Source organism: Hemicordylus capensis, chromosome 4 (assembly GCF_027244095.1).
Source record: "Hemicordylus capensis ecotype Gifberg chromosome 4, rHemCap1.1.pri, whole genome shotgun sequence".
NCBI lineage: Eukaryota > Metazoa > Chordata > Lepidosauria > Squamata > Cordylidae > Hemicordylus > Hemicordylus capensis.
In genome coordinates, this window is record NC_069660.1 from 212,045,928 (window position 1) to 212,068,684 (window position 22,757).

Genomic DNA, 22,757 nt, shown 5'->3' on the forward strand with positions numbered 1-22,757 from the left:
TTACACACACACACACACACACACACACACACACACACACACACTATTTAAAAATGACAAATGCTTTAACAACTGTGCCCAAAACTACAGATTATCTTCCCAGAAATCTCCCATGAACCTCAAAGTTCTCCTTCTTGATTTAATTTCCTCTAGGATGGTGTCATCAGCAAAATAGTGGTAGGCCTTAAGCCAATCTGACTGAAATAGTAGGCCTTAACCCTCTGAATTTCACTTTTTTTTAACCTATACAGTGACTCATACTTTGCTTTATGAGCCCCCTAGGGGGGGGAAAGCCCACCTAATTCTTGAAACCCCAACTCTTTTAAAGGGATGGAAACTTATAGAAACCCTTCTATCTGCTCCTTTATTCTCCTTCCTTCCCTCATGACACACAGGCCTTGAGCACAGCTCTCGCCCCCCACCCCTTCCAGGGCCTGTTCTCTGGCTACAGCACAGCAGAGCTCTGAGGAGCTGATATGAGCTCTTCTGGCCTTGGCTCTTCTTCCTCTTTTAATCAAGTCTGGCATGTTTTAAAGATCCTTATTAATGTCTGTCTCTTTTTCCTTCTGTCCAGAAAGCAGAATATTTTAAAAGTTGTACACGTGACATAGTCTCTGAACATAGACAGAGTAGATTTCTTCTCCTTAAATCTCAGGCCTCTACTTAATGGTTAATGGCTGATAGGATAATGGCTTACTCAAAGTAGTCTCATTGAAATTAAAAGGACATTAGGCATTCTTTAACATGTTATTTTAATTTCAGGGGGATAACTAAGTAATATTCCTCTTTATGTCAGTCATTCTCTCTTTCTCGCTGTATTCTCTACCAAGTAGCAGAGGATGGATTATTGGCATTTTTTGTTTTAAATATACTAACAGATCTTATGCCCTTTGGGATGCTTTGGCAAATGTCAGATTCTTTGAGAACAATCTTTGTGCTGGGTGGGGTGCTGGTTCACCTCACAGGATTGTTTTTTAAAATTATTATTATTATTAATTTGATTTCTATACTGCCCTTCCAAAAATGGCTCAGGGCGGTTTTCACAGTGAAATAATAAATAAATAAGATGGATCCCTGTCCCCAAAGGGCTCACAACCTAAAAAGAAACATAAAATAGATACCAGCAACAGTCACTGTGCTGGCGGTGGATAGGGCCAGTTACTCTCCCCCAGCTAAATAAAGAGAATCGCCACATTAAAAGGTGCCTCTTTGCCCAGTTAGCAGGGTTTTCCACTCACATTTTTAAAAGGACCTCCCCATTATTCTCCCCTCCCCCAAGACCATTTTCCAGGGATTGTTTAACTGTTCCCTCATTATATGGAAGCAAGTCCCACTGACTTTAATGGAGTTTACTTTCTTCTAGGAGTGCACATAGAATTGCAGGTTCAGTTATCAAAATGCTGCTGAAAAAGGCATGTGTACTCCAGCCCAGCATCCTCTTTCTCACAGTGCTCAGCTACATGCTTCCATAAAGCTCCAAAGAAGTGCAGCAAAGAAATCCCAGAAACCATTCCCACCAGTGCCAACAAATTATTATTGTGGTGTAGACTGTCCTTGAACATGGAGATTCTACATGGAAACCAAAAACCGTCGGTGAATATGGAAGCTTCATTTCTTAAGTATGACGAAGAGAAGCTTCCATATTCACTAGCAGTTTGGCTCTGATGTAGAACCTCCATGTTCAAAGGCAGTCTACACCAGAATAGTTTCTTGCTGCTGGGTGGGAATGTTTTTAGGATTTCCTTGAGGTTCCTTCTTCAAAACTTCCTAGCATGGCGTCTTTGGCCCCAATAATATACAGTTTGCTCAGAAGCAAGCCCCAAATAAATAAATGGGGTTCCCCCCTTCTATGCTTTGCTGAGGGGCTGGGATGAAGGGGGAAAAATAGAACCAACATTCATGCCGAGGATCTCTGCTGGTCCCAATTCATGTGACTTTACTCAGAAATAATCTCCAGTAGAATCAATGGACTTACTTCCTAGTAATGTATCCCAAGCTTTGCCAAGGGCTTCTGCTCCCCGCCCCACCGGTTTGGTGGGGGTGAGAGAAGGGGCACAGAGGGAGAAAACAAATGTCCATGGAAGGAAAGGGATCAGGAGGAATTGTTGTTTAACTAAACCCCTGCTAACTTGGCAAAGAGGCACCTTTTAATGTGGCGATTCTCTTTATTTAGCTGGGGGAGAGTAACTGGCCCTATCCACAGTGACTGTTGCTGGTGTCTATTTTATGTTTCTTTTTAGGTTGTGAGCCCTTTGGGGACAGGGATCCATCTTATTTATTTATTATTTCACTGTGAAAACTGCCCTGAGCCATTTTTGGAAGGGCAGTATAGAAATCGAATAAAATAAATAAACAGACAAACAAACAAACAAGAGCTGGAGTGCTTATGAAAGTAAAGTGTGCTGTCGAGTTGGCGTCAACCAGTGTTCCCTCTAACAGAGATTCCCAGATGTAATTGACTACAACTCCCATAATCCCCCGGGAAGACCCGAGTTCGAATCCCCCTTCAACCATGAAACTCACTGAGTGACTCTGGGCCAGTCATGTATCTCTCAGCCTAACCTACCTCACAGAATTGTTGTTAGGATAAACATAACCATGCACACTACTCTGAGCTCCTCGAAGTAAAAGTGGGATAGAAATGTTTTTTTTTTAAAAACCCAACGTCTGGTAATCCCTGTTAGAGGGAACACTGGTGTCGATTCCTGGCGACCATACAGCCCTGTGGTTTTTCTTTGGTACACTACAGGAGGGGTTTACCACTGCCATCTCCCGCGCAGTATAAGATGATGCCTTTCAGCATCTTCCTATATTGCTGCTGCCCAATATAGGTGTTTCCCATAGTCTGGGAAATATACCAGCAGGGATTCGAACCAGCAACCTCATGCTTGCTAGGCAAGTCATTTCCCTTACACTGTACTTATCAGGTACCTATGTTCAGAACCAGGAAGTCATGCACTAATTGCCAGGACTTGCCCCTCCCAACTTTGGCTTCAGAATTCTCAGTGGGCAGACTCAGTTATGCTCTTAGCTAACTTTTCCTTAGTTTTTTCCCCTGTTATTATGGGGATTTTGAACAGTAATTACTCAAAAATTTCTAGATTGATGTTTTTCAAATCAGCAAAAGGAACCAGTCCAGTATGGACCTGAATTTTTGTGGAATGCTAGAAAGACATCAAACATTGAAACTGATATATTATCCGTGGTGAAAAAATGTGCCCCACTTTTGAAACCTCCTTCTGGAGTTACAAACTTAAACTGCTATAATTTAGGCATTTTGTAATGGATCTGCACCAAATTTGGAGGCATGGTATCTGTTGTCCCCTAGTTGATGTGTACACAATTTCAGAGGGATTGGGTGGATACTTATGACTTTATAAGCAACAGAATGTTCAGGGCTTATAATGGCAAAATGTTGAAAACACTCATCTTAACTATAATGGCACGATAACTATATTAGCACATTATACTGTGAAGAAAACTCTTCCCAAGTTTAGGCACTGAGGCAGCCCATGACCTTGGATAAAGTTTGCTGTTTTAGAGTGTTCTTGTACAGCCATGTAGCAGCTTTGGTCTGAAGTACTTTTGTACCACCTAGGGGATGCTGCACCCTTTCCTGGAAAAGATGGAGTTGGTTGCTGTCACACATGCGCTGGTCACATCCAGGCTGAATTACTGCAATGCACTCTATGTGGAGTTGCCTTTAAAAAGTATTCACAAACTTCAGCTGGTACTGTATAACATATGACAGCCAGGATTCTGGCTAAGGCCCATTTGTTGGAGTCCTATGATCTTCATTGGCTTCTGGACTATTTACAAGCACAGTTCAAAGTACTGGTTATTATCTTCCGAGCTCTAAACAGTTTGGTGCTAGGATATTTTAAGTATTTCTCCAACATAAACCTACCAATCTACTTTGATGATGGAGACCTTGCTCCAAAGCTCACCACCAACTCAGATGCAGCTGGCGGGGATACGGAACAGGGTCTTCTTTGTAATGACACACAACTACCCCAGAAAGCCCATTTGGCCCCCTCCCTACTGCCATTCAAATGTGAGGTTAAGATGATCTTGTTTCCTCAGGTTTTTCGCTTGTATTGAGCTGAATCCCCCTTGGTTCTGCTACAGTGTTTTTCGCTTGCCTTTTTGCTGTTCTTGTTACCCTTTATTTGTTCACTAGCTGACCCGTGCGGCTGCCGCCGCCCTGCGGGGGCCGAGTGCAGCCGCCGCCGCCTCGCCTCCGCGGCCGGGCCCGGCCAGTCCCGCCGCCTCGCTTCCGCGGCCGGGCCCGGCCAGGCCAGGCTACCTCTCTCTCTCCTCCCGCCCCCCGTCTCCAGCGGGGCAGAGTGCGGCCGCCGCCGCCAGCGGGCCTGGCCGGCCCCAGAGTGCCGCCGCCGATGCCACGGCCGGCCCCAGAGTGCTGCCATCAGGCCCGCCGCCTTGCCTCCGCGGCCGGGCCCAGCCCGGCCAGTCCCGCCGCCTCGCCTCCGCGGCCCGGCCGGCCCCGCCGCCTCGCTGGGCCCCGCCGCCTTGCCCCGCCTCGCTGGGCCCACCGCTCGCTGGGCCCCGCCACCACGGCCTGGCCCACCGCCATCGCTCTGGGCCCGCCGCCTCGCCCCGCCTCACGGCCGGGGCCGCCGCCGCCACCTTGCTGGGCTCCGCCGCCGCAGCCCTGGGCCTGCCGCCTTGCCTCCGCAGCCGCCCAGCAAGCGAATTCTCCTGGGTGTGCTGCCAACCAATCAGGCGCCCCCTGCAGCCCAGCCAATCAGCTGGGCTGCCGGGACGCATTTCTCCTGGGCACACCCAGGAGAATTATATATATAGATTCTTTTTGCTGATATTTTTCACAGTGCATGATACTTAGTCATGTTTTACAACTCATTTGTTAGCCACTCTAGAACTTGTTGCAACAAGGGACAAGATAAAAACACTCTTAATAATTAATCAATAACCTACAGGGAATGAACCTGCAGTCATAGGTCCATCCTGCTCCAAACCACATGCTGTAATTAAGGAAAAACTGGACATATAGTGGGGTGCTACCTAACTACATCCTAAGACCACAAAGCAACTGCATCAGAATTGAATTAACTTGGTGGAAAGGTATGAGAGGATGGGATCTAAAGCACAAGGATGGACACAGAATAGGACTTCAAGGGAAGTGTGGAAAAGTGCAGAATACAATCGGAAAATGAGACAATTGTGAAGCTAGATACAGAAGGAATCAATCTGTTGAAGATTCCTCTCCCTTCTCTCTCTCAATAAGGTTTTTTTTAATTATTATTTTTAAGAGCTACTAGATCAGCCCCACAGAGTATTCTAAGCAGGCCCACAGCGTATTCTGTGAGGCCTCATCTCCTGAATCTTACGCAGAACTGTACTGACATCACATTCCCCTGGGAGTACCCTGCTGCAGAAGGAGAGAGAAAAAATCCTATTGTAAACAACAGATTGTTCCTTATTGTTGAGGACATGCTGCCAATAATCTCTTCATGCAAGATTAAGGAGGATTTAAAAAAGAGGACAGATAGAGGACAAATTACCATTACTCAAGGGTTCCCGATAGTATTAGAAAAGTTTCAGGAACAAACAGCTATGAATCAAAGCAACACTGAACTGCTTTTGTAACTGACATATCTCATATTACCCATTCAGCTCAAACTGCAATAAAATACCAGTCATGCTATCATCATTTTCAAGTGTAACTTAGTAGCTATAAAATAGCACTGCAACTAAAACTGAACCTGCAGCAAGATTTTTCCAGAGATGGATGCTTATATTTTCCAGCAACACAACCTATTAAACATAAACCCTTTAACAAAGTTGAAAGAAATAAAGAACTGGAACCCACATGGTTAGCACTATTCAACTAATCATTGACTCCACATAAAAATTACTAAATCACATTCTAGAAAGCCACCTGCACCTTATCCCATCCGTAATTAAAGCCAGTGGCTGACAACCCAACTAACAAGTGCTTCAAGGAATTGAAAAGACACATGGTACTGTGTTTTCAATCTTGCAGAGCCCTTCCAGAGTGTGAGGAGCGCTTCAAACTCCAAGAGGGGCTGGGGAGAGTTGTGTGGTGTGTCCCCACAGTCCCTTAAAACACATCCCCTTTGTCAATTGGGATGTAAAGCTAATGACAATTATAAAAATCTGTAGAACAAGCTCATACTTAAAAGTGAGATTGTGGGCTTGCTTGCTAAAGTGGTTATTTTAAACCACAGCACTTCTGAATGTGAATTTAAATCAGGCCTTGACAAATTTTCTTTGATTCTAGCAGCCAGCCCAAAAATGTAGGAGCCAGACAATGGACACTGACAAACTTACTAGACTGGGACAAATAAAGAATTAGCTAAATTTCTAGGCACCATGGCTCCCTGGTACCTCACATTTGTCAAGCCTTGATTTAAAACACACGTACAAGTAAATGCCATTATTTTCAATAATACTTACCAGCAAATGCAAGTTTAAAGTTAGAACCCAGCAGCCACATCCTAAAAGCCCAAGCAGTAGTGCATTGGAGGGGCGGGGATATAAATATTTTAAATAAATAATAATAAATAAGATACTTTGCATGCAGAAAGACAGGAACATACAAACTTGTCTAATATTGAACCAGAGCACTGGTCCATCTAGCTCAGTATTTTCTACACTGACTGGCAGCAGATCTCCAGGCTTTCAAACAGGGGTCTCTTCCAGCCCTACCTGGAAATGTCAGGGACTAAACCTGGGACTTTCTGCACGCAAAGTATCTTATTTATTATTATTTATTTGAAATATTTATACCCCCGCCCCTCCAGTGCGCTACTGCTTGGGGCGGCTCACAACAATAAGATAGATACAAGATACAATAAAAGTAATAAAATTAACTAAATTAAACAAAAACGTTGTCAGATTAAAAATCACAATCATTATTAGGTTCAAATTAAAGGTGATTATAACAGCTAAAAACTGAAAATTATAAAAAGCTAAAGAACCCACCAGATAAAACAAAAAAAGGAGCATGAAAAAGCCTCCTTAAAAACGTGTGCTTTAAGATGTTTTTTAAAAACACTTGAGGGAGGGAGCATGGCGAAGCTCTTCAGGGAGGGTGTTCCAAAGCTGAGGGGCCACAACTGAAAAGGCCCTGTTTCTAGGCCCCACCAATCGGATCTTTGTCAGTGGCAGGGTCATGAGCAGGGCCTGAGATGATGAGTGGAAGGCCCTGGCAGATTCATATGGGCAAATGCAACTGAACTAAAGCCCAATTCCCAGATGGCTTTAATGGCAGCAGTTTCTGGAAACAGCAGACATAAAGGATATCAATAGCAAACTTAGGGGAAAGTAGAAGGAACATCAGCAAAATGGGGCAATTGGGGGAAGAGTGTACAGATATTCTTGTCCACATATTTGGAACTCCAGGATCTTTAGGCAGCTCTGGTGAGGAAATTGAAGTGGCGCTGTTTAGAATGCTTACAGGGCACTGTTGCTTGCACCATAACCTCTACTGTGTAGAAAAGGCTGAATCCAGGCTTTGTAGCACATACTCTGTAAAAGAGACTAGAAATAATGTATTATGTGATTGTTCTAAGTACAGCACTGAGAGGGTAGTTGTTATAAAGTTTTATGAGCCACCCTGAAGGGTATTCTACAAGATAGGGAGAAATGAGGCAAAGTTAGGATGGGTCTTGTGAGGAGAATTGGACTGAATGGTAGTATAAAGATACTGTAGCTATGATTATTTCTCTGCTGCAGGTAGTTTTTGTTCTGCAGGCATCAGTCATAAAACCTACTCAGGCACTGTCTGCTACTGCTAAACAACTGTGACAAAGCAGAACTGTGGTGAAGCCTTCCAAATTCTACCTCACTTGTAGTGAAAACTGCATGTCACTCATATTGATAAAAACTACAACACAACCCTGAACAGCTTAGGAACTTGAGTTCCCCTCCTTGCTGAAAGCAAACACATTGCACTACACAGCAGGGTCAAAGAGGAGCTAAGGGAAAGCACAGCAGTGCCAATAACTGCCTTTTCTCCAGAGCTAGGTTGGGTCCCACCACTGGCTCAAGGAGATAAGTACTGGGACTAGTATCATGCTTTAGAACAGGGTTTCTTAACCTTGGGCCCCCAGATGTTGTTGGACTACAACTCCTATCATCCCCAGATATGACCTTTGTGGCTGAGGATGATGGGAGTTGTAGTCCAACAACATCTGAGGGCCCAAGGTTAGGAAACCCCTGCTTTAGAATATTCAAATCCCTGTACATAAAGTTACTGCTGACTATGGGATGTTAGTGCTTGATCTTTTGAGATGTGCTGGGCACATCAGCTCACAGAACTGAATTGTAATATCTTTCTTCCAGGTTTCTGCATCATGGACTTTATTCATGGCAGCAACTAATCATCACCTATGATACCCTCTCTGACTATATCCAGTGAATGTTAAACGTGACACTTTCAAAGAAGACTCTTTCCACCTATCATTTTGTCACCGAAAAGCAGGTCACACCGATCACTTGAGTTTCATCTTAGTTCTCACAGATAAAAATCAAAGACTGGCCTCATGAATACTAAGCAATTGGAGGCCTGATCATGTTCAACCTGCAAGCAATTTTGCCACTGGCTTCACCAGTCACATAGTTCATTATTATTTGGTTCTTTAATCTGGAAAGAACATTTAAGAAGGCTCCTTTCAGAAGGCTAAGATTAATACAGTCTAGATCAGATTTGCCTCCCATATACAGAAGCACACATTCATAAGTATTGTATTAAACACACACACGACCAGAGAATCCACTCCTTCAATTTAGCATATGCAACAACTAACATTTTCCACAAATCTTTCACAAGAGTGTGATAATACACAGTCAACACTCCTGCTTCCATTAACAGCTGGGGAAAACTGAAAAGGCTTTATCTTGCTCATGTTTTCTTTCCTTGTTTACTTGTACAGGGCAAACTGCTGCTATTGCTAAACAGTGACAAGTGGTATCCAAGGCAGTAAGACAGTCATTTCACATCCTTTCATTTATGTGAAAGGTGTGTAGCCTTCAGTTTATGATTGGAGGACATTCTTAAGATCACCTCTCCTTGGCATATGTTCATCTCTCATCAATGTTCATAATTAAGAGAAGGCACTTTCCCCACTTTGTTACATTTTCTTCAACACAGCTAGAAATAAAAAGGATTCAAGATTCTTCCAGTGATTTCCTTACAGCCTGGTGTTAACTATATGTACTTGACAATGTTTCCACTGATTTCAGTGGAAGGTATTTCCAAGCACAGTCCAATCTTATGCAAAGTTAGGCCCACCTAAATGCACTGAAATCAACACAGGATTTCTCTTCATAGCATTAGGTGCCAAGTATGCTTAATCTCACAGTCACACTTTGAATTTGTCTTTGAATAAGCAGAAACATTAGATTTCTCAATATTAGGTTAAATATGTTATAATAGTACATACAAATATTTTTCCTATGAAAAAGATCTAACAGATTGTGATTTAGTTTTAGTCAATTGTGAACTGAAGAACAACCTCTTCCACCATGAAATCCATTGGTCTCATCCAACCGCATCCCACACATGCCAAGATCTAAAACTGTCAGAAAACATCTAGTTTTGTGTTGTGAAATTAACAGAAAATGGCTTGCTTAGGAGTAAATATTATTTTATTTTATTTTAGAAAGAGGAACTGTAGCATACCTCAAACTCCCACCACATACATAGGCAACATTTGAAGCCTACAAATTGGGAGGCAGGGGGACTTTTACAAAATGTGTAGTGCTGTTTTGCTAGACACCTAATTACAGGAAACAACCTTGCCAGAGTCGAGTACCATTTTCAACAGGAACGTTAAACACGTGATTAGATATTTCCCACTGAAACTGATGGCACCAGCGGTTATTCACTTTGCCTGGATCGTGCACTAAGATTGCAACTCCAGGCACTTCCAGCACGTAGGTTAAGTCCTACTGTGTTAAAGTGCATACAAGATAGCAGCATAAAGGGGGCTCGGTCTTACTTCTGAGACCAGGCACAGAGCATGTATGGGATCGGATTGTAAGATATGATCACCACATTAAACCATTTGTTTTGGAGTAAAAGATCCTGGAGTAGGCAAATTGGGACAGGACTCAATGGTGATTTCCCGAGAGAAGGGGGAAGCCGTGGACTTCCTGTCCCACCGCTCAGACTTCTTCCAACCCGCCATCTCTTCGACCTCTAGCTACCCCGCCGCCACCCTGGTTTGCCCCACACTCACTGTTGCGCTCCTGGCTGCCTGTGGAGCTGCCGGGGCCTCCCCCTCCGGGTCCTTCTTCTCTCAGCTGCCTCATCCCAACCTATGAACTGCCGGCAGCTCCAACGACTCTACCTGCGGCGGGGCTCTGCTCCGGCGGCGACCCGTCGCCTAGGCAACAGCACGCTTAGCGAATCACCGAGCCGCCATCAAGGCGTGTATAGCGCACGCACGAAGGGGGCGGAGCCAAGAGAAGGTGGAGACGCAGGGACAGGCCGATGGATAGAGGAAGAGGGCGTTCGCACGCTCACGATCTTTCGCAGTTGTGATTGGCTGAATGGACCACGTTTCGGGAACGGCCGAGTTAACCCACGCTTGTCTTTTCGCTGTTTCTGGGTTCGCACAGCTGGCGGGCGGTGCTCGAGCTCTGAGCACGTGACTGTATACGCAACCCGCAGAAAGGCAAAAAGTCGTCCGCGCGCTGCTTTTCGAGCTGGTGATAATTCTCTCGTGTGTATACGAGAATCAAAGGCCTTCATTAGGCGCTTCGTGGCCTTTTTGGCAGTGCCCCCCTTCTGGAATTCCTTCCCTGGGATTGGGAAGGTCCATCACACGGGCACGCTCTCCGCTCGTAAACGGGCCTTTAAAGCATTTGTATTCTGGAAGGCACAGCTCATTTTTAGTTTGTGCTATTGGCTTTCCTGGTCTTGCTGCTTCTAAACCATTTGTTTTCTTGCAGGGTAGTGTGTTGTTTTTTAATGTAGTGTTAGGTTTTTGGGTGGATTATTGCCACTTTTAATGACAATTGAAGGTGGTCCTAAGAAATAATATTCTAACGGTGGGATATAAGCAAAATAGATAATTCGAACAGGATAGATAGAAACATAGGAAGCTGCCATATACTGAGTCAGACCATGGGTCCGTCTAGCTCAGTATTGTCTACACAGACTGGCAGCAGTTTCTCCAAGGCTGCAGGCAGGAGTCTTTCTCAGCCCTATTTTGGAGATATCAAGGAGGGAACTTGGAACCTAGATGCTTGTCCCAGAGCGGCTCTATTCCCTAAAGAGAATATCTTACAGACAGTGCTCACACAAGAGTATGGAAACTGATGCTAGCTCAGGTTGTTATGCAGACTGCCACAGAGTCCTTTAGGGCCATGGGTTGGTACTCTCTTTAGCAAAGCAAACCAAAGCAAAGTGCGGAGAGCTGGTCTTCTGTTAGCAAGCATGACTTGTCCCCATAGCTAAGCAGGGTCTGCCCTGGTTGCATATGAATGGGAGACTTGATGTGTAAGCACTGCAAGATATTCCCCTCAGGGGATGAAGCCACTCTGGGAAGAGCAGAAGGTTCAAAGTTCCCTCCCTGGCTTCTCCAAGATAGGGCTGAGAGAAATTCCTGCCTGCAACCTTGGAGAAGCTGCTGCCAGTCTGTGAAGACAATACTGAGCTAGAAAGACCAATGGTCTGACTCAGTATATGGCAGTTTCCTATGCTCCTACATATCAATTATGTGCCAAAATTCCATTAATTTCCATACAGCCTAAAATCATGGTAATTCTAGAGAAAGGTCTAGGGATGGGAAATATCACAATACGTGAATATGAATTTTTGTATAAGCCAAGAACACCGGTGTTGTATATTTTAACTAAGATACACAAAACTGGGTTTCTAATACCAGGGCATCCTATAATGTCCACCAATAATTCTGTTTTGGAACCACTCTCCCAATATGTGGACGATTTCTTAAAACCTTTGTACCAATAATGAGATCATATATATGAGATTTGATTGATTTTTATCAATAAATTATCCACAATTATGTACAGGAAGAGGACATTTTGGTCACTTTAGATCTAAAATCTTGTTGAGTATTCCTCAACACGAGGCATTTGTGATCATTGAAAATACGCTTAACAGAACAGACAAAATATGCCCACACTCATTTCATTATATCTTTGGCAGAGAATGTGTTATTTCAAAACTTTTTCTCTTTTAATGGTAAATACTATTTGTAAACCAAAGGGACAGCTATGGGGTCCACCATGGCACCAGAAGTGGCAAACTTAAATATGTATAACTTTGAGAACAAACACATTTTCTCACATAATCCATTTCTGAACGTTTTGATTCTTTGGTAGCTATATAGATAACGTCTTTGTTTTATGTCATGGCAATGTGAACCAATTAAGAGATTTCAATAGTTGGCCCAATAACAGAGATACCAATTTGATATTTGAGATGCAATATGATTTAAGATGTATGAACTATTTGGATGTTCTTGTATATAAAGAGGAAGGAAGTCTAAACACCACTATTGGTAAGAAGTCCACGGATAGAAATACATATTTGCAATATGATAGTTCACATCCTAAACACATAAGAAACAATTTGCCTTACGGTCAGTTTTTACATTTGAGAAGGAATTATTCTGAAAGTTCCCATTTCCTGTTGGAAGCAGAAAAGTTGGAAATCAACTTAGTGGCTAGAGATTTTCCAAGGGAAGACAATAAAAGCTGCCAAAAACAAACCTCTTGCCATGAACAGGGAAGAACTAGTTAGGGTTAAAAATCCAAAATCTACACCCAAATCTGTGGTTTGCAGTTTGACCTTTGACTTCATGAGTATAGCCTTAAAAAAAAAAAAAATCAGCAGCATTGGCAAATTCTACAGGGCATACCTGCCTGCAAGGAGAAGCCACTTATTATTTACAAAAGGACAAGGAATTTAAGAGAACATTTGGTACATAGCGACACAGTAGAAAAGGAAGGCTGGCATACTGTGTACAGGGATTCTGTTTTCCAGAGAAGTCCCAGATGTCGGATTTCTAGGAGGTGCTTGAGATACAGACCACATTCACAAGCAACGTGAATGGACCCGTGATTCTGTGTCCCTCCCCCCTCCTATCTGAATTTGGACGTTCAGGAAAGCATCCTTTCTGCAGTCAGCAAGACTGCAGTGAGGTGGGGGAGCTGGTTGTGCAGGCTTCCTTCTTTACAGAAGGACAGCCTGCACAGCCAATCAGGGAGGGAGAGATAGGGGCATCCTCCCTCAATTCCAGTTCAGCCAAATGCAGCCTCCAGTGCCACATTCAGATGAAAAGGTACCTTAACCCTCGGTTTGAAGCAGCTTAACCTCACTCCAAACCGAAGGTTCAAACTGGAGTCTCATCAGCATGACCTCAGGTCGCATTGCCGACAGGACTGGAATTGGCTGGGTTCAGATGTAATGGTAAGGAAACCGCAGCCCCCTCCAACTCTGGTCACCCGTTATGTGTGAATGCGGCCACAGTAGTGAAGCATAACTCTTGAAAGCAGCAATGACACTGCTGATAATATGAGCATCTGCAAGACTTTTTCCAGGGCGGTCAAAATCTGCAATCCTATAACTACTTACCTGGGAGTAATCCCCATTTAATTCAATGGGGAATTCTCAATTGGGGAGGGGGGCTGACCCAACCCCTGTCCACCCCCACCCTAGTGCCAATGACAAATCAGAGTTGTAGTATATATCAGTTGTATAACCCCCAGCAAATTATGCCTGAAGTTATTTGTGCTGCTCAGTTTTCAGTTTGTCACTGGGTTTCCAGAAGTTACTTATTTATTTTTTTCAAATTTGTAGACTGCCCCAAATTTCTGTCTCTGGGTGTTTAGATTCAGAAGTAAGAGTTTTTAGGTGTGTTGCTGGCCAGTTCAAGGTTTTCTCCTACTGGTCACCAGTACGTCTGTCTTGTCTGAATTAAATCTCTGTTTGCTAGGTAACATCCAATCTTTCATGATCTCCAGACCTCCTTCTCCAGGTGGACTCAGTCTGGGGACATACTTTCCAGTGTCTTGCTCACAGGTGAACACTCCTCATCTCCATATACTGCACAGTATCCTCACCCACTACTGTGTTGTATCTTCACCCACTAGCAGCAGTTTGGCAACCCACCCACAATGCTTCTGCAATCTGCCATTCCAGAACTGCTTTTACCAAAGTCAATGGAAGTGGGTCAGCTGACTTCATTGTAGCTGTGATTGTGAGCAGCCTCTGCGCTGTTAACTGGAAGTTAAGTCAAATCAAGCATTTTTTTAAAACCTGGACACTTCAATCCCTACATAGAGAGTGCTGGGAAATCCTGTGGAGGAATGCAGGCAATGTGCCTTTCTCTTGACAAGATGCATCCTTTCTTGCCTTGTTCCAGTCACTGTCATGGTGATAGCCATGTCAAGATCTGATTTGGCACAATTTTGCTGAGCCAAGGCAAAGGGATGTGTATTAGTTGCTAGGCAACAGCAAGGGACTTTCAGTTGCTCATTTGTTGGCTCCCCAACCCCTGGGCCAAATATCCCATTTACTTTTGGAGTTGGTCCTGGGCTGGCATATATTGATAAAGATATGAACTAACTATTCCCTATCAGAAGAAGAGGGGCGGTGGGGGGGAGAAACTATTAGCTAAATGTGCTTTCAGAATTCAGCCATCTGGTTCAGCAGAATAAGGAAATTCTATTAAAGTAGTTCAATGATTACTAAAGAGCATCCAAAACAGTCCTATCTCCTTGAGCTTTTTATTTCTCTAAAGTTGAAAACTTTAGTAGCTTAAATGTTGGTCATTCTGGGCCAGGATATTGAATCCTTTCAAGAAAATCAATGTATGCCTGTCGGTGTTAATAAAATGTAATAATGGTGCCAGGATTACAGAAACTCTCTCTTCACTTTTCAAATAAACCCGACGTTGAAGATTGGATGATATTCCTGAATCATTGTCAGAGTAACAAAGTAGTTTCCTAGAGCTGTCGGATTCAGGCTCACCATTTGTTTGAAACATCACCTTTTTGTATTCATGGACACAGCACTCTTATGCTAAAGTGTTTTTCTAGGTACTAAGCCCAATGTATCCCATTCACAAGGCTCTGTTGATTCTAATGACTCTTCCCAGTGCATGCACGATGAGCATCAAGAGCAAACATGTCTTTGTCCTTGACCATCTTTAAGGGCTCTTAGAGATGGTCAAGGACAGGCATTTGGTCACTGAGCTGTGTAGCTAAGATAGGCTCAAATGCAGCATTTCCTGCATTGCTGTCTTATTTTACAGTCATATCAAACCTACCATCTGCAGTGACAAGTGTTCCAATTCAGGCTTTCCTTCTCTCTCCTCTTGCAGAAAAATGGCCTGGAGACTAAAAGTATATTCTCATTGCTGATCCTGCATTTGGGAGGGGGCCTGCTACATAGGGTGCCTCGTCATTGTCTTTCCCTGGAGTATCAACAGGGATGGATTGCCCTGGGTGGAGGTCTGGTGCAGAGCTTCCATGATATAGAGGTCGTCTCCTGTCTCTTTGAGTTCTTTCCCCCAAGTGTGGATTGCCCATACTTGGGAGATTTCCCATAGCAGGGATGGGATGTCCTGGATGGGGAACCGATGCAGAGTTTGCCTCTTTAGGTCCTTTTCTCTTGAGTCTCAGCAGGGATGGAAGGCCCTGGGAGAGGGCCTAATACAGAGGGTGCTTCTTTTGGGTTCTTTCCTTGGAAGATCAGCAGGGATGGAACATCCTCAAAGGGGATCTGATATGGAGGTTGCTTCTTTTGGTTCTTTCCTTGGAAGATCAGCAGGGCTGGAAGGCCCTGGGAGGAGGCCGATATGGAGGTTGCCTTTTTTTGTTCTCTACTCAGAGTGTCATGCTCTACAGAGAGCCACCCCCATGGCTTTTCTTCCTGCAAAGGAAATGGGGGGGCACCTCCTAGCTGCTCCCCCAGGGCCAAATCAGTCACTCAGCTTGACTCTTTGCCTGGATCCAAGCCTCTAGCTGCTGCTTTGGCTCTTGGTGGAAAATAAGGGGGCTGGAGAATAATGTTTGGCCTCCTTCCCATTTGGAACACTTGGCCTTGTTTCCATTATTCCTGCCACCCAGCAGCCCTGAGTGGTTCACCTAACCCAGGGCTGCACCACTTGGGCCTTCCAGCTGTTGTTGGGTTACAGCTCCCATAGTCCCCAGTCGCACTAGCCAAAAGTCAGGGTTGATGGGAACTGTATTCAAACAGCAGCTGGAGGGCTGGTGTTGTGCAGCCCTGCCCTAAATCAAGCTTCCCCTTCTGCATCACCACTCAATCCTCTTCCACAAGAGGCAGATCCCTCTTTAGGGCCAAAATCAGGCCTCCTAGCCATACATATTGGGGCAGACAAGCTCTGTATAAACCTCCTGGCAAGGAGCAGTCTATCTTGAGCTACCTCTTGAACTCCTCAGAACATCTCTTGGCCCCAAGTGGACTGGCCATAGAGCCTTTTCTGTGGCTGGGTTTGACCCAAAGACATTTTACCCAACTCAGCCCAAAGAATATTCAAAGTAAGACAACTTGATTTTCTTTAAAATCAACTTTTAAATTTTAAGCAGTAAATATGCATGTTCTATTGCTTTTATATCTACATCCCATCCTATTAAAACAAATGTTTACTATTTTTAAAATAAATATGCAGCATTTTATTGCTGGTTTGGGTCTTCCTCTTTTTCCTCCTCAACATCCAGCTCCCTTGGAGGAACCAGGATCCCCATGGTGGCTTCCACCCTTGCCAGTCTGCTCCGCAGTCTCCGGAGCTGTCCCCTCAGTGCCTTGAGGTTTTGCACACATTCCTGGCAGCTGCGGAGGTCTCTTTGGCCTTGAAGGAAAGAAAACAAACAGGGTCAGGGGGCCTGTCCTCCACAATACCAGTCCCTGCACTGACTTCTAGTCCCTTTCCATGCCCAGCACGGACTTCCCATCTCTACCTTGAAAACCCTCCATGGCTATGCCCCACCCTATCCCTCTGCACTGATCCTCCCCCCTCCCCCAACTTGCACGCCGTCAGGTTGGTTTTTGCTCCTCCAGCTTCTGTCTTCAGCCACCTGGAGGTCTCCTGCTTTCTAAAACTACTCCTTTTCTTCTCCCTCGCTGACCCTTGGGTCTGGAACCGCCACTCATGTGGGCCCACATCTCTCTCCTATCCTTCCAATGCAACCCACCTCCTCTGTGCAGCTTTTGGCTTAATGCCTCAGCAGAGGCAGCTCCATCAGCTTGAACTGAATGCCCCTTATGCTTTCTTCCTCTTCCTCACTTCTCTCTCCAAAGCCAAACTTTAGACTGTATGCTCCTGGTGACCGGGAACTTTTGCCCATGTACATGGACGATGCTATAAGGAGGATTATGATAAGCACAATTGTATGTCATCCTCCTTGGTTTCCTGTTTCAGCCCAGCTTGAATTCAAAAGGGCTGATATTAGCATTCATATTATCAGCATTCATGAATTTAGTATTCACATTCTGCTCTTCCTCAATCAGTTCAGGGAGGTATACATGGTTATTTTTTCCTCCTAACAATCCTAAGAGTTAAGTTAGACTGCGGGACAAGTGACTGGCCCAAAGTCACCCAGCGAGGTTCATGGCTGAATGAGAATTCAAACCCGCGTCTCCCTGGTCCTACGGAGGTGCAGCTGAAATACATACACATCGTTCCCCTGCTTGTCCCACCTCAACTTCCCTCTCCTTCCTCTATTGCTTGCCCATCTCTGTTTTTAGACTATAAGTGTTTTAGATTGTAAAACAACAATGAGGATGGAAAAGGGGTGCTGCCTCTGTGAAACTTACGGTCATTCAACTGATGGAACTGCAAATCCATCAAACTCTGGAGAGTTTCTCTCACATTGCTGAGGTCTGGCTCTAGTGGAAGTGGGGAAGGAGGGGGAGGGGGAGGGGGAGAGGGATGCAGGAGGAAAGAAGAGGTGGAGGCGGAGGGTGGGATGGAGCCAACTTCCAGCGAGGCCGAAGATAATGATGAACTGGACCCAGGGGGGCGGAGACACGCAGCAGGGCCTTCAGGAACATCTGCAAGAGAGAAGAAGCAACAGTTGTCAGCCGCAAACGCTGGCATACTACCACACCCGCCATCACTTGCCCTCACTGCTCACCACGAGAAGCTGTCTGAATTACAGGCATCAGAGCTTGGTCACCTGAAAAACAGAAAACGAAGGAACACTTCAGCAAGCACTGACAACCCACCCACAGGCCTCCCCTCCAAAACTTAGATGCAGACTCAAATCAAACATTTCAACATTCAGGAGAAGGAAACAGAGAGAAAAAGAGCCATTTTTAGCCCGGCAGCAACTTCAGGGGTGTGCTGCAAACGTACCTTCCTTTCCCCACCGCTGCAGCCGAACTTCACTGCGGATGAGCCTTGTTCGTGCGTGTCCGATTTGCAGATTAATGGCCCGGAGAGAACGAGGGAACTCTTGGGAAATGCGGCGAACCCTCATTTCTGCAACAAAGAGAGCAAAAATGTTGTATGTTCTGACCAGGCTGAGTGCTGGTGTCTTGCAAAAAAGGGCAGTGCTAGTGCTTGGTCCATCATCTGGGCTGACTATCAAAACTCCAGCTGAACTTTGTGCTGGGTGTCTATGCAAAAGGGATCTGAGGTGCCACAATACTTACTCCGCTGGACATAGTCATTCTGTAATCCTTTGAGGATTTCTATTTCTTTCTCAAGATCATTGTCAGCAATGGAAGGCTCTGGTAAGGGCTCAGACACAAAAGCTTCTTCCTTTGGAGTGCCAGTGGGGATGGAAGGACCTGGCACTGAGGTTTCCTCATTGACCTCTTCCCCCCGAATGTCATTGGTGATGTGAGGTCCTGGAAGGGATCCTGGCATCGAGGTTTCCTCTTTGAGCGTTTCCTCGAGAATATTAGTGGAAATGAGAGGTCCTGAAAGGGATCCTGGCACTGAGGTTTCCTCATTGACCTCTTTCCACAGAATGTCAGCGGGGACACAAAGTATTGGAAGGGATCCTGGCACCAAGGTTGCCTCATTGGTCTCTTCCCCAAGAACATCATTGGTGATGCAAGGTCCTGGAAGGGATCCTGGCACCGATGTTTCATCATTGAGCTCTTCCTCCAGAATATCTGTGGGGACGTGAGGTTCTGGAAGGGATCCTAGGTTTGAGGCTTCCTTATTGAGCTCTTTCCCCAGAATGTCAGTGGGGAAATGAAGTCCTGGAAGGGGTTCTGGCACCAAGGTTGCCTCATTGGGCTCTTCCCTCCGAGGGTCCCCCAGAATATGATGCAACGTGGGTCCCCCAGGATTTGGGGCAACATGGGCCGGATTTCTGGGATGACCTGAAAGAGAGGAAATAAAGCAGGAATCTGGAAATGAGGATGGCCCATTGCCCTGATAGAAATTGCCTCCCCTTTCTGCCTAGGTTAACAAGCTGGGGTGCAGCATGGGATTGTGGGTGAGGTGGTCCACCCAAGGAAACAAGCAAGGGATGAAGAGGAATACATTGCATAGCACTAGCAAGACAGCCCTCACCAACTACGCTTCAGAAGGGAGTGCAATGGCCAGGCTCTATCTGCTGAACATACCAATGCAGCTGCCTTCCACCAAGTCATACCCCTGGCCCACTTTGCCCTACTCTGGCTGACAGCCGCTCTTGGGCAGAAGCCTCTCCCTGGCTAGCTAAGATCCGTTAACAGAAGATGAAGAAGACTCAACCCAAGACCTTGTGCATGCAAAGCACTGGTTCCACTACTGGACTATGGGCCCTCTTTCTTCATACCTGTGAGGAAAGAGGCTTCTCCTTTGAGCAGAGTGGGAGCTGATGGTTCACATGGACTAAACAATGCATTTGCTCTCTGGCTGAAGCAACAACCCCCAGTTACAGCCTTTTGACCTATGTGCGGGGGTAGGGGTGGGGCTTGAAAATCTGCCTGGATGCCATAAGTAGGAAGCATAGCTATGATCTGAGGAATGCAGGCCCAGCTCCGAGGGGCAGAAAACTAGGATCAGAGAAAGAAAGAGTCTCTTTGGACTGATCTCAGAGCTCATTGGCCAGGAAATGTTGCCCTTGTTAGCAGGTGATCCTCCAATTGTCCAATTACATGGGTCCTAGCTAAGGGACTAGGAAACAAGACACCAGCTGTGGAAACAAGACACCAGCATGCTTTAGCTTCCTCTTCTCCAAGGAAGGGGAACAAGGTCCAGAGGATGTCTTGGGGCTGGGTGTGGGCAAAGGGTTCTTGCAGGGCTTTTTCAGAATTGCACCACTTCGAAAGGAGAATGACCAACCTGCCTGCCTGCTTCCACAGCCCTTTCCTCATCTCCTCCTAGAAGGGAGGGTCTCCAGATGTGACTTGCCCGGGCCCCCTGGTCTCCTCCAACAATTTTGGCTGCAACAAGTGCCAGCAGCAAAGGACAGAGGTGGCTGAACTTGCCCTCCTGCCCTTCACCCATCAGATGGACGTCTGCCCATCTCTCTTCGTTGTCAAAACGAAACAGGTCCCCAAGGAGACACTCCCTAGGGGGTTGAGGAGCCCTGAGAAGAAGCATGCACTCTCGTCATCCACTTACCAGTCTGTGCCCCCTCTTCATCTTCATCTTCATTCCTGCAGAGATAAGGAGAAACATTCTTAGTAGCAAATCACAGGATATTGAGGGGTTCCCCCAGTAATCCGAGGGGGTGCTGTGCCATCCCAAGCATGCCCTCACCCATAATCCTTCTAGAAAGCCCTGCTAATTTTGGATGATTCCATGGCTGGGAACAGTGAAAGTAATTGCTATTGAAAGTCACTCACTGCATTTTGCTCAAATTGTTTTCACTTGGGGATTGACTGGTTGACAGGGCAGGGGGCACACCCACTCTTGTAGTTTATAGATATGAGGCCAGCTTTCCCACCCCTCTCTAGAGAAGATTTTCAACTTTTTAAAAAGTCCACCCCAAAAAGGGGACACTTCAGCTGAAAGAACATACATGATGTTTTGTTTTGTTTACAAAATGGAATAAGAGGGTTTAAATTTCTGACAACTCGAATCCCCGCCAGTATGTTCCCCAGACTATGGGAAACACCTATATCGGGCAGCAGCAATATAGGAAGATGCTGAAAGGCATCATCTCACACTGCGCGGGAGATGGCAATGGTAAACCCCTCCTGTATTCTACCAAAGACAACCACAGGACTCTGTGGTCACCAGGAGTCGACACCAACTTGATGGCACACTTTTACCTGGGTATGGGCTATGTCAGAACAACCCCCACCCCCTCCACCCCGATCCCTTTAGCTGGCCACACCAGAGCCAAAAGCAGTAAGAGGAGTGAAGAGGGAAAAAAGCAACTCACTTGGGTTCTGCCTCTGGGTGAGACCTATGGGAACATGAAAGAAGAAAAGGTTAGGCATGTTCTTGGAAATAACATGGGGGTGCTGGCAGAGGGCAGCTTTCGAAGTCAGCTTCAACTGGTGGGCAGGATTCCCCCCCACCCCCCCAAAAAACCCCAAGTGGGCCCATAGCGGCCAGCCAGGTCATTTCACGGGTCTAGGACCTGCAAGCTTAAGAAATACAGTGGTGAGCAGGAAGACAATATTTACTTAATTAGATGTAACGGGATTGTTAAGATATTGTAAAAACCAATAAAAAAATTAAAAAAAAAAAAAAAGAAATACAGCGGAAATCAGCCCAGCAAGTGACCTTCGAGGGCCACCTACATTTCAAGGAGAAGGTGTGTGGTGTGAATACTGGTGGTGAACTTGTGACCACTGAAGTTCACATAGAGAGCACAATCGCATGTAAAACAATGGAAGGGCATCTTTAAAAACCAAGTCCAGGCAGCCATTAGATTTTGCTTCCCCATCATGCCGGAGACTTACCTACAGTTCACCCATGACCAGCAGCCACCCATCCTGACAGGTGAGATGATAAGCTGATGATAAATGGACAGCCAAAGACAGCCAACTTATCAATGATGCTCCAGCTTATCTAGAAAGCTGCCAAGTGAGCCTCCTGCAGAATCCTCACAGGTCTCCATGGGGAACCATGACAGCAGAATTCTGTGGCTGATTGTGAGATCGCAAGATCAGTTACTGGCCATGCTGGTTCTGGTTTGAATCCAAACACTGTCTTGGTTGTGCAGCCCAAAGTGTCAAAGCACCAGGGGAGAGTCACCCCTGTCCTGCCCTCCCTGCTCCCTACATGTTTTCCACCTAATCACTTGCTGAAGTCCCTTAGCTAGGAAATCCCTCTACATCACATTTAGCACTAAGGCCTGTCTCCGTTCAGAATACACAAAAAAGGTGTTGTGATGATCCCTGGCTTAGATGGGTTTAAAAGGGGGTTAGAAACATTCATGGAGGAGGAGAGGCCCCTCTGTGGCGATTAGTCAGGATGGCTATAGAGAACCTCCAGGTGCACAGGCTGAATCCCAGATGCTGGGGACATGCAGTGGGTGTAGCTGTTGCCTTTGCACTCTTTCATGAGTTACAGAGGACTCAGATGTTACAGAGGACTCATGCAGGTTTATTATAACTCTGCACTAGCAGTGGCTGCAGCCCACCCCTATCCACAAGCATCCCCGTCCTTCAGCATTTGCTAACAGAAGGGAAAAGGCAAATGAATAGAAAGAAAGTGACAGAGAGGAAAGGAGGGGGAAATGAGAAGGACAAAGAAAGAGGGGAAGCAAGAAAAATGATGGTGCCTCACAAAGAATGAGCGAGAGAAGCAGAAGGCTGTAATGTACTTCTTGTATAAGGTTATGAAATGGAA

The 22,757-nt window shown here is 45.6% G+C and overlaps 2 protein-coding genes across 20 annotated transcripts in view; both read right to left on the reverse strand.

The window, feature by feature from the left end:
* Positions 1–10,397, reverse strand: part of MAK (male germ cell associated kinase) — a 62,278-nt gene extending 51,881 nt beyond the window's left edge. For 18 of the 19 annotated variants that reach the window (XR_008306344.1, XR_008306348.1, XR_008306349.1 and 15 more), the window contains exon 1: positions 10,248–10,397. The gene's annotated coding sequence lies outside the window, so the exon portion shown is untranslated. Of the gene's footprint in view, positions 1–298; positions 420–10,247 lie in introns of those variants that run through there. The other variant, XM_053246866.1, reaches the window with a different exon arrangement.
* A 6,162-nt stretch (positions 10,398–16,559) lies between these two features.
* On the reverse strand, positions 16,560–21,991 carry LOC128324571 (uncharacterized). The gene is made up of 8 exons (XM_053249298.1): positions 21,866–21,991; positions 21,340–21,363; positions 20,574–20,608; positions 18,662–19,342; positions 18,363–18,488; positions 18,142–18,183; positions 17,822–18,058; positions 16,560–16,856 (listed from the first exon to the last, which is right to left on the reverse strand). Exons 1-8 carry the CDS (start codon positions 21,895–21,897, stop codon positions 16,681–16,683), a joined length of 1,353 nt encoding a protein of 450 aa, XP_053105273.1. The 5' UTR covers positions 21,898–21,991; the 3' UTR covers positions 16,560–16,680.
* Positions 21,992–22,757: the final 766 nt, after the last annotated feature.

Excerpts from the sequence above, each read along its gene's own strand:
- LOC128324571 (XM_053249298.1), bottom strand. The coding sequence starts at position 21,897 with ATGGGTGGCTGCTGGTCATGGGTGAACTGTAG. Across the intron at positions 20,609-21,339 it reads CACCCAGAGGCAGAACCCAA|GAATGAAGATGAAGATGAAG; the intron begins GTGAGTTGCTTT and ends TTATCTCTGCAG. Across the intron at positions 18,489-18,661 it reads GAATGACTATGTCCAGCGGA|AAATGAGGGTTCGCCGCATT; the intron begins GTAAGTATTGTG and ends TCTTTGTTGCAG.